The sequence below is a fragment of the Microchirus variegatus genome, assembly GCF_963457635.1.
Source record: "Microchirus variegatus genome assembly, chromosome: 20".
NCBI classification, from domain to species: domain Eukaryota; kingdom Metazoa; phylum Chordata; class Actinopteri; order Pleuronectiformes; family Soleidae; genus Microchirus; species Microchirus variegatus.
Genome location: NC_139821.1, coordinates 3,376,429 through 3,392,148, shown reverse-complemented (window position 1 = coordinate 3,392,148; position 15,720 = coordinate 3,376,429). Strand labels below are relative to the sequence as shown.

The following is a 15,720-nucleotide window of genomic DNA, read 5'->3' as shown; positions in this document are numbered from 1 at the left end:
ACGTGGCGTCAGGCGCGTCTTTTTCCGGTCAGTCGTCATGGAAACGTGCCATGCGTTAACCCGCGTTAACCCATCACACAGCACTAATGAAAAGCTAGCCAGGTTTATCGGCTTTTAAAGGGGAAGTAAGTAGTTTATAGTGACATCTAGAGGAGAGGCTGAAATTACAACAAAAACCTGCTGCTCTGCTCACCCCCTCCCTTCCCTGAGCGCTACGGTGTCCGCAGCTGGTCAAATGTCGTCCTCGTCGTCTTTCTCCGTGTCAGCAGATGAGGTTCGTGAGGCGAGGGAGAGGGCGGAGCTACCGCGGCCGTAGCAGACGAAGCGGAGAGAGAGTGGAGGCGGGACTTCCTGCTACAAGTAAAGAGACGCTTGATTTGTTCTCTCGTGTTTGTCCTTTCAGGCACCGGTAGAAACATGGCGTCTCGCTGCTAACAGTGGCTATGCAACCGCGGCCCGCGACCATGTTATTTTAAATGACTTTTTGAAACACTACGAAAATGAAACAAAGAATATTATACAGTGACTAGACAATGCAGGAGCACATAATATGTATGAAAAAGTGGATTTTGGGTAATATAAACCCATAAATACTACATATTGTTCCTTTAACGCAGGCTTGAGATTCAAACGAAACTTGGCTAGTAGCTATACGCGTCAAAAGACTGCGCGATCACAGACGAGCAGCGCTGAAGATAGAAGCTGAGGTGCAAAATAATACGAGCGAAACAAGTGTGTATACTGAACCCAGTTTTAATGAAACAAGCACATCGAGTAGGAACAGGAAGCAAATGAAGCGGTTCTCTCCTGTGGTACAGTTATTCGGGAGTCGCACGTTAGAGGACACAGTGATATGACGACTCTAAATTCCCCAATCGTTTTTTTCCTCGTAAGAAACCCCCGAAAACATGAGACAAAGTTGATCATTAATACACGGATGTCGCGTCTACAGCGGTGAGGAACAGTGAGAGAAAGACCGCGGATACACTTCTGTCCACAGATAACGTGGGATGCTTCAAAAAACGAGGAGAACGACGTGCGGCTGATTCTGTCGCCGTCGTTTAGCTTGGAATGGACACTCTACGAATGCCTTGAAAACATTTTATCGATAAAAACGTTCAGAAAAAAACAAAGAAAGAAAAAAAAAACAGATCCATCGACAATGATTTCTCATATCAAAAATATATATATATATATATCAAGTGAGTCTATGAGGGGGAGGGGTCTACACAAAGAGAGAAAACGCACATACAATATCCAAATATGTACAAGTTGTATGTGAGCTGAAATTTAGCAAATTCTTTATATACACACAAGGACTCCGAGTCCCAGCCGTCATGAACCCAAAGACGAGCAATGGTTTAATATAATATTATACAACATAATATAATTTACAGTCCGGTCACAAACGCCGAGTCGTGAAGGATGCGTTTGCTCCTCCTCTTCCTCATCCTCTTCCTCGAGGCGAGGTCACGTGACTCTGACGTGATTTTGAAAGGAAAGTGCGAAACGTCGTTTTGGTCGACGCGTGTCTGCAGAGGTTCCTGAGGATGGGGGAAAAAATATGAATTTTAATGGTTTTATCTTAAAACGCCTTACAGAGCTCCTTTAATATACTGACACATTTGTCCTTAAGGGCACAAAACGTCATTAATGGTAAGGGTTAAAGAAATTGGACATTTTCAAGTCATCAAACTTCATATTTACCATATATTTGTTGTTTTTATTTAGTGGTTTTACATTATCGACTACTATAAACTACAATTTTTCATGTGTATGTATATATACATATTATTTTACTCATTTAAGCACAGAAAAACTTGTATATTTGTATTACTGTAATTCTAACAAAAGCATAAGTAGCTTATGTTTCAGGTCATTATTACTACTACTATTGTTCCATTTTTCATATTTTTATATATTATTGGTTTCAGAATAGTTTCTTGTTTTGTTAAATGTGTATATAAAAGAAAAACAACACATATATATTTGAATAAAAAACAGAAAGAAAAATATCCCAAAAAGACCAAAATCCAACAAACAAAAGTGGGGTTAAGGTCATTTTTAGTACTTTTTGTAAAACCTTAAGTAAAATGTAGTGAATTTTAGGGGTGTTCCTTGTGTTTTTAAGTACTTGGTTGAAAATATGGGGAAAAATAAGTGTTTGACCGAGCGTTTTTGCCGTTTTCGGTCGTTTAATGAACTAAATATCCCACATACAAATTCCCAAAGTGTCTCGCTCACCTTCAGTGAATGCTCTGCCTCAGGATTTTGGAGCTCTTCCCGCTTCCCGACTCCTTACTGTGTCGTTTGCCGCTCGTGTGAGAGTTGGAGTGATGATCCAGCCCTGGAGAAAAATAACGGTACGGATGCGTTAATGTGACGGTTTAAGGCTTATTATGAATTCCATTGAAGTTACACGAGTCGACCCTGAATGTGTTAGAACTACGTCGTACCGTCGGTTCTCACCTTTCTGAACGAGAGGGCCGGGAATGTGCTGAGCGCCTGGAGTGTAACACATCATGCTGCTGCTGGTGCTGGTGCTAGCGTAACCTGGAACAACAAAAACGACGCTCGAGAATTAGCACCAAACGCGCTTTAAATTAAATTAAATGAACGACTTTAAAAGGCGAAGTAGGCGCGGACGCTCACCCTGCTGGTGTGTGCCTGTGTTGGTCTGCGAATCCCCCTGAAGGTACAGCATGACTCCGCTCTGCCAGTCTCCCTGGGAGTGAGCAGGCATCTGGTAATCTGGGGGAAAACAATATGATATAAAAGTTAATAATAATAATAACAACAGTATCTTGAGTGCAGCTACAGCTACAGAGAAAGGTCGAGTCTCTTACTGGACGGAGCTGCGGCGTTGGGCGCGGCCTCGGAGTGGAACGCCATGGCGTCCGAGGACGCTTCGCTCGCTTCGTTGCCGTGGCCGTGGCCGCTGGGGTTGGAGGGAACCGACGCTAAAAGGCCTGAGGACAAAAGAGGAACAAGAGTGTGTGAGATAAAATGACTTAAAACAGACATATTGTGGTTTGGAATGACATTCCCACATTAAACCCTCTTCACTTTGTTTTCTCAGTGAGTTTAAATTGCTGGAAAACCGTGAAAGTGAAGAGAAACTGCTATTTCTAGGCTGTCCCGCTAGCTGCCGTCATCTAGATTAGCATTAGCAGTTTTTAACGGGTCGGAGAATTAAGGGGAAACTTAAGGAAAAGATGTGCAGAACTGATGTGGATAGGGTTAAGGCTGCAAATCTGGACGCCAACCTAATCTATAGAATAATGTCCGTCCTGGCCGTTTCCATAGTCATGAAGAGCAGCAGGGGGCAGTAAAAGCATCAGATCTATTCAGACTGTCAAATTCTGTGATATAATGCTTAATATCTGTGGATTTTACAGTGTGAAAAGAACTCAAAAAAGCCATTTTCCTGCCAAAACGGCGGCGTAAACAAAGAAGTATTGCGCATCCTGTTGCATAATTATGTAACACTGTGATTTCCTGATTAAATAAAAAGGAGTAGAATCTCCTGGCGTTCTCACCGAGGCCCCTGTAGCACGAGAGCTGCTGGTAGATCTGCTTCATGCGCTCGATGTTGAGGCGGCTGGCCTCTGCGTGGTTCACCATGGGCTTCGGGTAGTGGACGCCGATGATGCACTTGGCCGCCTTCTGTACGCTCTCCGGAGCGTTCCAGGGATCGTAGATGTACTTGGCGGGGAAGCCTCTGAGGATGGGCAGGTAGCGCCTGAAACGATGGACAGAAACGAGGATTAGTGAGCGCCGGTCGTCGTCATAACTTTCAAAAAAAACAGCTGTGCACTGCTGTCAACACTGAAGAAAGCGCACGCTCTGCCTGAGTCCACAGTGGGGCACTGTGGGACCGCAGACCGGGACTCCGATCAAATGTGTGAAGGCCGGGGCGCAACGGACCATTTATGGTGAAAATCTGCCGTGTCACCATAGCAACACTTGTACACACGATAACCCACAATTTCCACAACATAGCATCATCCACGTCTGACGTATTTAAGGGCACAGACGCTGGAGAACGAGTGGAGGAGAATCCATGGAAAATCCCCAAAGTCTCAGAGTGAAACCCTGGTGTTTTCATGAACACAGACAGTCGTCAACTAAAGACTGTGATGACTTTTAAAAAAAGTGCTATTAAAGGACTCGTATTATACCCTATTTCTACACGTTAGCCTAGCTCCCTGGTGTCCTAATGAACATGTCTGGGACATACTTTGGTCAAAATACCTTAAGGATGAAGCACCACAGCAGTTCAATAACCTCGCCGTGTTCAGAACGCTCTGTTTTTGAGTGTCTGTCTCTTTAAATGCAAATGAGACACAGGAAACTACGGCAGCTAACAGCAGCTAGCGTTTGGAAAAGCCGTCATTCACTCACTCTGAGGCTGGAAGTTTGTGTAGAACTCTGTGCTGCACTGTGCAACCAAGAACAGAACACTTCGCCGACTTCCGCTCTTCCGGATACTATTGCCCTCGCCTGCAATAGTATCCGGAAGATCCAACGACAACAAATCCAGGAAGTCAACATCACATGTTTTCTCTCCTGCACTTAGACTGAGCTGGACCACAAAAACACGAGTGAGTCATCTTTTTTCACACTCGTATGGCCTCAAGAGTCCCAAATATAAGTCTTAAAATGATTAGTTTAAGTAGCCGTTAAAAAAATAACAAGCTAGCTCACCGTATGTAGTCTCCGTTGGGGTCCGTGCGTCGGCCGAACCCCACGGGGCAGTAGCAGTGGAAGAACTGCTGGAAGAAGGAGCTGCAGGAGAGCCACATCCAGCTGCCGGCGTTCACGCTCCAGTCGGCGTCCAGCAGAAGCTCCTCAAACACCTTCACACGCACAAGAAAACATGCTCAGTTATTTCATTCAGAGTGTAGAGCAGGAAAAAGACAGGAAGTGACTGAAACACGTGGCTCTGTACCTTCATGCCCTCCTCCCAGCTGATCCACAGGTCTCCTCTGGTCAGGAAACAGGCCACGGCGTGCCGGGCCAGATGGTGGATCCATCCCTCCTGCCTCAGCTGAGTCATGATGGCGTCGATCCACGGGAAGCCCGAGCGGCCCTCCGCCCACTTGGCCAGCGCCTCGGCGTTGCGGTCCCACGGGATCTGCACGCAGATGGGGTTGCTCTCCATCTTGTCGAAGCACGGGTTGTTGGTGGCGGCCGTGTAGAAGAACTCGCGCCACAGCAGCTGCCCGTAGAGCGAGAGCGGCGGCGAGCTGTTCTTCTTCACCTTCCGGTAGAGGTCGGTGAGCTTGAAGTAGAAGAGGCGGCACGAGAGGCAGCCGAAGCGCAGGTACGGACTGAGGCCCGTCGGGCTGGCCAGCAGCGAGTTGGCGTTCATTCTGGGGCGCTCGAAGTTGGCGACCCACGCCTTCCTCTCCAAGTGCCTCTCGAGTCTGGTGAGAGCTTCGGTTTCTCCCCCCGGCCACACGGCTGAGGCCAGACCCTCGGTGTCGAAACCTGCAGGACAAAAAGAACACATTTAAGTTCAGGCAGACCACGTCCAGACCTGGTACGAACTAATAGTAAGTAGTAATTGTCGTTGTGTAGTTCACTGGTTCTCAAAGTGCGGCCCGGGGGCCAATGGCGGCCCGCAGAAACATTTCTGGCGGCCCCCGCAATTAATTACAGTTGATAGTTTTGATCCAGGAGCTACTAAGCTTGTTAAATGTTTATTGGACATTACTGGATACAGACCAATAAGTGTAAACAAAAATACTGGGTATTTACTTGGTTTCTATATGGTGAATTTTATTGTATTATTGGGTTATAAGCTGGTAATAAGCAGGTAGCTACAGCCCCCAATTACTAGCTATTTACCCAGTAAATATATGGTAACAGAAATGTGTTACTTGGTATTAACCTGTAATTAGAAGGTAAGAACAATGGCCAAAATATTGGGTAATTACCCAGTAAATTATAAAGCGTTATTATATTAACGCTTATATTATTACGCTAAACTGTGGAACTGCAATCTGGTCATTAAAGTTATTACACATGGGATTTATTTCAGTTTTTTTTCCTTTGGCGGCCCTCAGTCCAATGTTGGGTTCCTAAATTGGCCCTCAGGTATGAAAACTTTGAGAACCCCTGGTGTAGTTTAGATTAAATGGTGGGGAAGCCAGATTCTGCACTGGCTGCCTGGTCGAATTACAATTTCATTTAAAACCGTTATCAATAACCTTTAAGGCTCTACAGGGGAAAAAACCCTGACTTATACAAGACCGGCTGGTCCCTTTAAGACTATTAAGGTTCCCCAAACACGTCTGTTTGTGTCGTCTGGCCACGATCGGATCACTAAAGACGGACGGACGGACGTCCAGACTCACCGAGCTCCTCCAGGGACGGCACTCCGAACTTGTCGTCGTGCTCGTCGGACAGCGGCGTCGTGCACTTCCCCATGACGTCGGCCGTGATGGACTCTGCGGGCCCCTCCACCGCGTCCATGCGGCTGATGAGCGTCTGGAAGCGCTTGTAGGTCAGCGGGGACTGACCGCCGTTCATCTCTATGATCCTTCAAGGGCAAAGAGTCGAGAGGTTTAGGTTTTAAAAATAAATAAATACACAAACACATAGAGAGTAAACACCTGTGGGGTGCGTGGAGAACTTACTTGTCCAGGTCGTAGAGCGTGTGCGAGGTGCGAACGATCACCTCCACTGCAGCCTCAGACGCCAGCTTCTTAATCGCGGCATCTCGCTCTTTCCCGAAAGGCTCAGAGTCGTACTCGTAAGACAGACGATTGATCTTCCACTCCTGAAGAGATAAATATAACGATGATTATTATTATTATTATGTTTTGTTTCGAACATCACGGCAGAACATTCGGGGTCCGAACACGTCACCTTGAAAAGTCTGGGAAAGACATCGGTGGGTTGTCCTCGAATCACAAACAGGCGAGAGTTGAGCTTACGGAGGCTGGAGTCCAAGTCCTCGAGACTCTGCAGTAAGAACCTGGAGGAACGACAAGGAAAAAGAGACTTTAAGACACTTAGATATTCAAAAAACCTCTGTAGCCTTCAGCGTAGGGCTGCAACTAACCATTATTTTGATAATGCATTCGTCCGTCGGCCATTTTCTCGATCGATCGAGTACACGTTTGGTCTGTAAAATGTCCGAAAATATTGATTGGTGTTTTCCAAATCTGGAAATTGCGTTCTCAAATGTCTCGTTTTTGTCCACAAATCTAATCGTTTCATCTTTTAAACTAACGCCACCTGTATTTTAACACGCTGGACTTTCGTCATCTCACGAGGTCGTTGAGTCCCGACCACGTCATCGGTTATGAAATCTGGATTAAAACACGAGGAGCGCCTCATGTTGCCGCGTCGCGTATAAGGAAAACCGTGTCGACCGGAGGAGGCTGAACAAACGGCGTGAGTCAGCAGGACCAGTGGGCGGCCATCTTCCCTCTGCTGAGAGGCTGCTTTTCTTTCTCCTGAGAGACATTATGTAGATAATATGCATGATTCACACTCTGCTCCAAAGAGGCTTTCAAGAAAATCATGGTTTTGTCACAGTCGGACGTGCGAATCGTCGCCGTCGCGCGGTGACGTCAACCAACGAATGCATTCTCAGAAAACACACACACACACACAGTTAACCACATGGAACAAATGCGATTGAAATGTGTGTTGAGTCAATATCACAACCCCGTGTTCATGCATTATTTACTCTGCTTTATTTCTGATTTTATCATCCCGGACAATAGGTCAACAGTGATGTGGTGCTTCCTGTGCTGTCGCTATAGCAACCAGAGATCGTAGGCGGAGGTTTCCTGTAGCATCGGGCTCTTACCAGCTCACGTATAAGTTATTCTCACTCCCCCTGTTAATAACTGCTGTACATGTTAGGGGTTCCTCAAAAAGAGATGACGTGCGTATTTAAACGGATTATTAAGCGTTTATTTGCAGCTGATTATTATGAAAAGAGTCTCTAATCACTACATGAATAAGAGTTTACGTGTCTCTAAAACCAGAGCTGAACTAAAGCAGCGACACTCAGAAAAAGGACAAATCAGGGCAGATGTTTTTAGCTCCTTTCACGCTCTCCATGTGAACACATGTACCTAAATAATGACCCGACTCCTCGACTGTCGCCTGGTAAAAAATAGCACACGCCGTCCAACTCTGGACCTTTTTTTTTTTTTTTAAACAACGCCGTTGGCCAAAAAAAGGTCGACGTGACCTACTTCGAGTTTCACAGATGGGATGATCATCTATTGTCCAAAAACCTAAAAATACGACATTCCACTTTTAATCATTACTATTTCCCAGTTCACACCTGGAAGAGGTTTACAGAGAATGCCGTGTGTCAGAAGAAGACAGAAGTTATTTAACGTTTGTTTTGAGGCGTCAATGGAGGATATTCCTGACACCAAAGCATTTGAAAAGCTACGTATTGAGGTTTTTCTTTGAGCAATAAAGGCCGAGTCTCGCATTACTTTAACGGAGGTTTGTGCCTCGGTTACGTGATAAATGGCCGACTATTTTGATCATCAACATACTCTTTGATTTTTCAGCTTCTTAAATGTGAATATTACCCAATTTTTTCATTTAAAATTAAGCATTTTAGTTTTTGAAAACAAAGATCAACATTTTCTAACATTTTATTGGACAGTAGGGCTGTAGCTAACGATTGTTTTCTCGTAAAATGTTGAAATTGACGATGTTCTCAAACGTCTCCTTTTGTCCACAAACCAAAAATTATGAATATTTAATTATTTATTTGTTATACGGTGCAAAAAAATACAGATAATATTCACATTTAAGAGGCTGAAAAACCAGAATAGCATTTTCATTTATGTAACAGTTAGCCTTTTGTTCCCGCAATCCTGCCCCACTACAGATTTAAGTGTTAGCTTACAAGGAGGAACAATCGTGTGTTTTGTATCCTGGCTCCTGGGACACTGGACACTTCTGTGCCAACTACTTGCTACAACTGATTAAATCCTCATGAACTCACTGCAAACATGAAATCAAAGAGCGCTCCCATGACCCGATGTCTCTGTCCCGAGTTTCGCGTACGAACGGCTAAACAGTGGATATCAGATGAGCAGCAGCTTTGATTGGGATTAGGTAAGCTGCAGTTGCGCTGATCGCCCAGAGATTGTCGGGGTCTCCAGTGGCAGCAAAACACACAGAAGTAGGTCACTGTAGAGCGAGGAAGCATGGGCGGAGCTACAAGGCTAACACAGTGACCTACTTGTGACACGTGTGCATGGGAAGTTATTGTTACGTTATGATCGGACGCCGATCCTTCTCAGATTATTACACCCGGTCCACGACTAACGTTTCGGGGTTTTTGTACGGTCAACGCCGACTCTTTGACTCGTTCATGAATACACTATCGTTCAAAAGTTTGAGGTCACCTGTACGATGTTTGTCGTGTTTACCATTAAAAGTCAGACTTTTATTCATCAAAAGAGATGAAAAATTAACAGATATATAGTCAAGAGATTGATACATATTAATTATAAAATAATAACTTTGCCCTTTCGTCAAAGAACTAGCAACACCGTTTTCAGCTGTGCTAGCGTCATTGCACAAGGGTTTTCTAATCATCCAATAGCCTTCTAACGCAATTAGCTAACACAAAGTACAATTAGAACACTATAAATGGGCCTCTACACACCTATGTACATGTTCCATTTAAAAACCAGTTTGCAGAATAGTTGTTTACCTCATTAACAATGTATTGAGTATTGTATTTCTGATTCATTTAATGTTATATTCATTGAAAAATTTGCTTTTCCTTAAGGACATTTCTAAGTGACTTTTGAACAGCAGTGTAAATAATAATATAGCCAACGCGGATTACTGGGAATGTCTCTCAAACAGCGAGGAAACTTAATTACCTCCACCGTCAATGCTGTTTTTCCTCGCTTACACAACACACGTCTGCTCGCTGCCTCTTGAACTTCACCTTCAAGAGGCTGAAAGCGTGTTATGCAAAGCCACACAAAGGTGACCTTTGACCACTTAAACCTAAGCCGGTACAGAGTGCATCGTCTGAGTCGTCCGCGAGTGACCACGAGCAGCTGTAAAATGTAAGGATTCTCACGAACCACGAGACAAACATCGCAGAGACCATAATCTGTAACCGCTGATCCCATGACGGAACTTTAGAAACTGATTTTCACATAACATAACATAACAATAATTCTTTCCAGTCACCGATATCAATAACTGTAGAAACGTACCAACGGGAGATAAAAATGCACCAACAGCTTCTAGCTTTAGCTTCTTAAACGTGAATATTTTCTGGTTTCTTTTGCTCAATATAACAAAGAAATGTTTGGTTTGCGGACAAAACAAAATGATAATTTTCCAGGTTTGGTAAACACCAATCAGCATTTCTCTGAAATATTAGTACTAAAGTGTTAGTTGTTTGCGCTAAAGGGATGCCAAGGCATTGTCTTTATTGTATAAAATAAGAAAGCAGCCTATTTAGTGGGGATATAGGCATTGTTATATGTTAAAATAATTCAATTTAAAGCCAATACAGTATCTCCCGATATATATCCCTTAGTCTTTCGTGTTTATACAAGATGAAATGAGGCGACATACAGAGCGAGATCCACATGTGAGCGCCGCATCACCTCTGTCTGAAGTTACATAAATGTGGAAGCGTAACGCGGACGCTCTGTAACACCGCTCATCTCTGCGTGACTGTTGCCGTTCACCTCAGGAGCTCTTTCACTACAACATCCTGTGCCCGCGAGGACCATTTCTAACAGTTTTACAGTTATGAAACGGGGCCCCGGGCTACGGGCGCACCACTGTGAAAATTGCGTCGGGAAGCACGCTGGGTCGCAAAGTTGGAAAGGAAGATTCCAACTGTTACGTTATGAGTGAGGAATCTTTCCATAGAAGACCGGAGGGGGAGAAGCCAGGGGGATGTAGTAACAACTAACCTATAAAAGGGTTTACGTGACTTTTAAAACACATGAAAACTCTACTTCAAGCTGTATTTTCTTCTGTATAAATAAGACAACAGCCGCTAAAGTTACAGTTTTGGTGTAAGAGTTAAATATTTAAGGTAAATGATGGTAGCAAGACAAAGAATTGCACTCGACGTTGTAGCAACTAGCCCCGCTAGCTACATTTGTTTTGGTCTGTGACGTTAACAGGTCAAATAAAAAAAAGGTCTAATGGCAGTCGGAAGTGGGAATTTCATTCAACTAGAACGCCCTCTCAAGTCGGAAAGTTGGATGTCCGTCACTTGTATTAAGGGTAAAAAACACTACAGCTAATAACACTTTTGTCTTATTTGTTGTCTTATCAAATTAAACTGGAAATTGGGCTGAACTATCCATCTTTTTCAAGCCAAAAATCGTAACTTTAAAGAATGCAACCAAAACAGCTCAGTAGCTTAAAAGAACATACTAAATACACATTTTAAATCAAAATACGGATGAAGAAGAGCAGTTTAATCCAGGATGGTGATAGAAATGTTCCGGTTTTTCTTGTATTGTATTGAGAACACGAAGATTATTTGGTGACGGGATGGGAGTAGTCTATAAATTAGGTCGCGTGTAATAGTAATGATAATAATAATAGGTACTTATGCCTACTCCTTTTCAAACACGTGATCTATCACAAGCTAATCCTTGAGACCGGTTTTGTATCTATGTCACGTTCTCCACTCTCCACTCACACATGCCAACAATCTGGAGTTGAGGAAATATGATGTTAAGCTTCTCTTTCCCTGAAAGAAATACCTGATGTCTCTTTCCTCTGAGGCTGCTGGTGCAGTCATAATCCATATTATTAAAAAAAAACGATAATTATATTATAGATAATTACAGTCTGGAGGGGGAGGCGGTGGTAAACACTCAAAATGACTGTTTATCTTAAATCGCGCTCACCTTTTAAAGGGGAGTTAAAGTACTGTTATAAAATGATGTGGGATGTCACAGCCCATTACTTCACTTTGCCTGATTTGATTATGTATTAAAAGTTGTAATTAAAATTCCCTTTTGATGAACGGCAATAATGGGTAAAAAAATTGCAGTTTTATGCACGAGTACATTCAAGGAGAGCAAACTTCTCTAATCACGGCACTTTAGATTTAACGCAGCAATAGCACAAATGTGTCTAAAAAGGTATAAAATGACTGCACAGGTCTGATATCTGTATCGGAATCAGACTTTTAAAAATGTGGTATCGTGCCATCCTTAAACAGGGCGTTCAAAAACATCATAATTTCCAGGTTTGATCAACATTTTCTGGCACTTTAAGAACCAAAACAATGACTCTATTCATCGAGTAATAATGTCCATCTAACCAAAGTACTACGTGCAGGATTTAGAGGACTTGCTGTTCTATTTAATTCCTTCCAGTTTGTTTTTTTAGCCACTTAATTTGGTCACATTACCTTCATTCCTAAAATAGATGCCACTGCAAGGAGTCAAGACGGGTCAAGAATGGACGTTGACCAATGTCCATTTAAATGTTGGAAAAGTGTTGATTGTTGTTCCCCAAACCTGGAACATCATGCTGTTGTCAAATATCTTTTGTTTACAGACCAAAATATTTCAGTTTTAATGATTTCTGGCAACAGATTGCATTTATTGACGTTTAGATCAGAGCTACAACTAAGTATGTTTGGGCCTTAAAATGTTGTTTTAAATAACTAAATATTGTTTACAGACCAAATTGTTCAGTTTAATGAGTTATTTATGAAGTAAAGCAATGCAAGTAGAACATATCCACATTTTAGAAGGCTTGAAGCTTGTTTTGAACACATTATTGACATTTAAAATCAACGCTGCAGCTAATAAGTTGGTTATTTGTCTATTTGTTTGGACTTTAAAGTGTCAGAACATGTTGAAAAAGTGTTGATTGGTGTTCACCAAACCTGGAAAATCATGCTGTTGTCAAATATCTTTTGTTTACAGACCAAAATGATTCAACTTTGATTCATGTTTGGTCCTTAAAATGTTGACCGGTGTTTCCCAAACCTCAAAATGATGACGTATTGTTTTGTTTACACACCAAATTGTCCAGTTTTATTGATTTATTTGTAAAAAAATAAATAAAAAAAAGAGCAAAACAACTAGAAAATATCCACATTTTAGAAGCTAAAAGGCTTGTTTTGAATGCTTAAACCAACTCTACAACCAAATAATCGACTATCGAAATAGTAAAAATGTTGCATAGAAAGTTGCATCTTATGAGTGTCCATAACTGCACTGTCCCCAGAAAACATCCCAACGCCCCTGTGTGAGTTGTGTTGTTTTCAGTGCGTGTACTGTGTACGTGCCACACGCAGAAAACAGGCGGGTCCATTCCCTCCCCGTGTTCCCCGTGACAGCGGCGGTGCCAGCGTGCGTGTACACGTGCATCGCCCGCGGGCGGTGACTCACCTCCACCGGTTGATGCCAACGTTGGACGAGCCCGCGAACCAGGGGTCGAGGATGTAGATGCAGCGGACGGTGTCCGCTCCCAGCAGAGAGTCCTTGAGGGACGGGTTGTCGTGGAGACGCAAGCCCTTCCTGAACCAGTGGATGGTATTAATGACCATTACTCAACTGGACGAGTTCTGTTTATTATTATCCTTTTTCTTTAAAAAACCAAAAACTGTTAAATCAACTCCACTTTAATCCGGCTGAGTCAAGAACACTGGAGAACAAGGACACGGTGAGTCCAAATGACGCTTGGAGGAGGGGGGGGGGAACAGTCCTTTAAAAGCTGCTTTTTAAGCGTTTTCAACAATTCCACTTCCGCAGAATATTAACCTTGCTCTAAAAGAACCTTTTCCATAATGTCAAAGAATGTATAGACGCACGGCCGCTGACTCATTTGGCCACGAAAAAGGGCGACCTCCCCGGAAGAAAAAATCCGGCGGGCGCTAGGACCTGCTGGTCGCTCGGCAGGGAGCGCTCGTTGTATAACTTGTTATTGCGTGTCGTGGGGGGGGGTGGGGGTGAAAAAAGCACGTTTATAGCCACAGAAAACACGCAGAAATTGCGCCAAATACACTCTAGAGTCGATTAATCGAGGTTAAGTGACAAAAGAGTGGCTTTCTGTGCCTGTGAATACACACGGTGACAGGAAGACCCGGTTCACTCACTGCGGTTTACAACTGCTGACGAAAGCTGGTTATGTAAATACAAAAATCTGCCCCGCGATTTTACGATTTTTTTTACAAATTTAGTCGTTTTAAACTCACTTAGCTGCTTGAAATACCTTGCGCGGTTCCGTGTGACCCCGTCTCCGAAGGTTTTTGGGACCGTTTTGTGGAGAAAGCGACGACAAAAAAGAAAACACACCCGTTCTTTCCAACGTAGAATCCACGACTAGCTGCTTGACGCTCGCTGCTCGCGCACCAAACCGCTCCTACCGAGCCCCGGACTCCGCCCACGGGCGGACGCACGCGCGCGCGTTGCGGCTCTGTGATTGGTCGAGAGGGCCGACGTGCGGAGTCACGTTTCTGCAGCGTGTTCTCGTTGCGTCTCTCCCCCTGAGCTAATAACAGGGACTGGGTGTGCGGTAGAAAAAAAACAAAACACCCGTGACCTCGAAAGGCTGAATACAGCGAAGTTATGAAACCAAACCAACTTACGTTTCATAATATCCACCTTTAACTGCAACGCCGCGGCAAAAGCAGCAACTTAATCGCAATAATGAACCCTTAAAATGTAAGAAAAAAAAGAGTTGTGCTAATGTTGCATAATGACATAATAAACACGTAAACAACAATGTAGGCCAACAATGGCGTTGTTTACACCATGATAACCCAGATAAACACGTGTGTGTGTGCGTGTGTGTTTTCTAGTGTCAACCCCTGGACCAGTAACTCCTCACTGGGACCAAAAACCTGGTCCTGGTTAGAGTCTGGATTAAGATGTGAAGCTCTGGTTAAGTTAGAGTTAACTAGCTAACTAGTGCTAGCATAAACACTGACCTTGCTTGAACCAGTTGTGAGGCAGAACCTCATTTCTGAGGTCACTAAGAGTGAATTGTTGGTCGGTTAAGGTTAAGGTTAAGGTTAACCACTAACTAGTCCTTTTCAAGTGTAAACAATGGCCTTGCTAGGAGCAGTAGTCCTCATGGAGACCAAGATCTGGTCCTAATGTGGCAGAACCTTGTCTCTGAGGTCCTGGGTCAGAATCTGGATTGAGATGTGAAGCTCCGGTTAAGCTAAAGTTAGACTAGATAACTAGTGCTAGTATAAACTAGCACAAACACTGACCTTGTTGGAACCAGTTGTGTGGCCTTGCTAGGAGCAGTTGTCCTCATGGAGACCAAGATCTGGTCCTAATGTGGCAGAACCTTGTCTCTGAAGTCCGGGATGAGGTAAGAGGCGATGTGGTAAGTTATGGTTAAGGTTAGGCATTAACTAGTCCTGTTCTGGTACTAACCAATGATCTAGGGTTAGAGCAGTAGTCCTCATGGAGACCAAGGTCTGGTCCAAATGAGGCAGAACCTAATTTCTGAAGGTTCGAGATTAGGATTAGGTGTTAACTAGACTAGAGATTAGGATTAACTAGTTATGGTTAAGGTTAGTTGTACAGTTTGAGCGAATGGAGTTTCTTCTGCATGGACTTTTTTTTGCATAATGATAAACATATAATACATAATAAAGTGGAAAATATGCCTTTGGTGCACCTCTAATAGTCATTTTTGCCACTTTGCTCTGTTACATAAAATTCCACATCTTGTATTTTTAAACCCTAAATGTGT

At 43.5% G+C, this 15,720-nt stretch overlaps 1 protein-coding gene across 1 annotated transcript; it reads right to left on the bottom strand.

Moving 5' to 3' along the window:
• Positions 1-743: 743 nt before the first annotated feature.
• On the bottom strand, positions 744-14,315 carry LOC310941686 (cryptochrome-1-like). Its single transcript, XM_083906894.1, has 12 exons — positions 13,401-14,315; positions 6,877-6,985; positions 6,645-6,787; positions 6,363-6,547; positions 4,952-5,493; positions 4,708-4,859; positions 3,540-3,742; positions 2,847-2,969; positions 2,653-2,751; positions 2,470-2,553; positions 2,245-2,347; positions 744-1,544 (listed from the first exon to the last, which is right to left on the bottom strand). Exons 1-11 carry the CDS (start codon positions 13,556-13,558, stop codon positions 2,247-2,249), a joined length of 1,899 nt encoding a protein of 632 aa, XP_083763020.1. The 5' UTR covers positions 13,559-14,315; the 3' UTR covers positions 744-1,544; positions 2,245-2,246.
• Between the last annotated feature and the right edge of the window lie 1,405 nt (positions 14,316-15,720).

Bases quoted from the DNA above. Each gene is read 5' to 3' on its own strand.
- LOC310941686 (XM_083906894.1), bottom strand. From the start codon at position 13,558: ATGGTCATTAATACCATCCACTGGTTCAGGAAGGGCTTGCGTCTCCAC. The intron at 5,494-6,362 runs GTGAGTCTGGAC...TTTGTCCTGCAG, and splicing joins GCCGTCCCTGGAGGAGCTCG to GTTTCGACACCGAGGGTCTG. The intron at 3,743-4,707 runs GTGAGCTAGCTT...CCATCGTTTCAG, and splicing joins CCCAACGGAGACTACATACG to GCGCTACCTGCCCATCCTCA.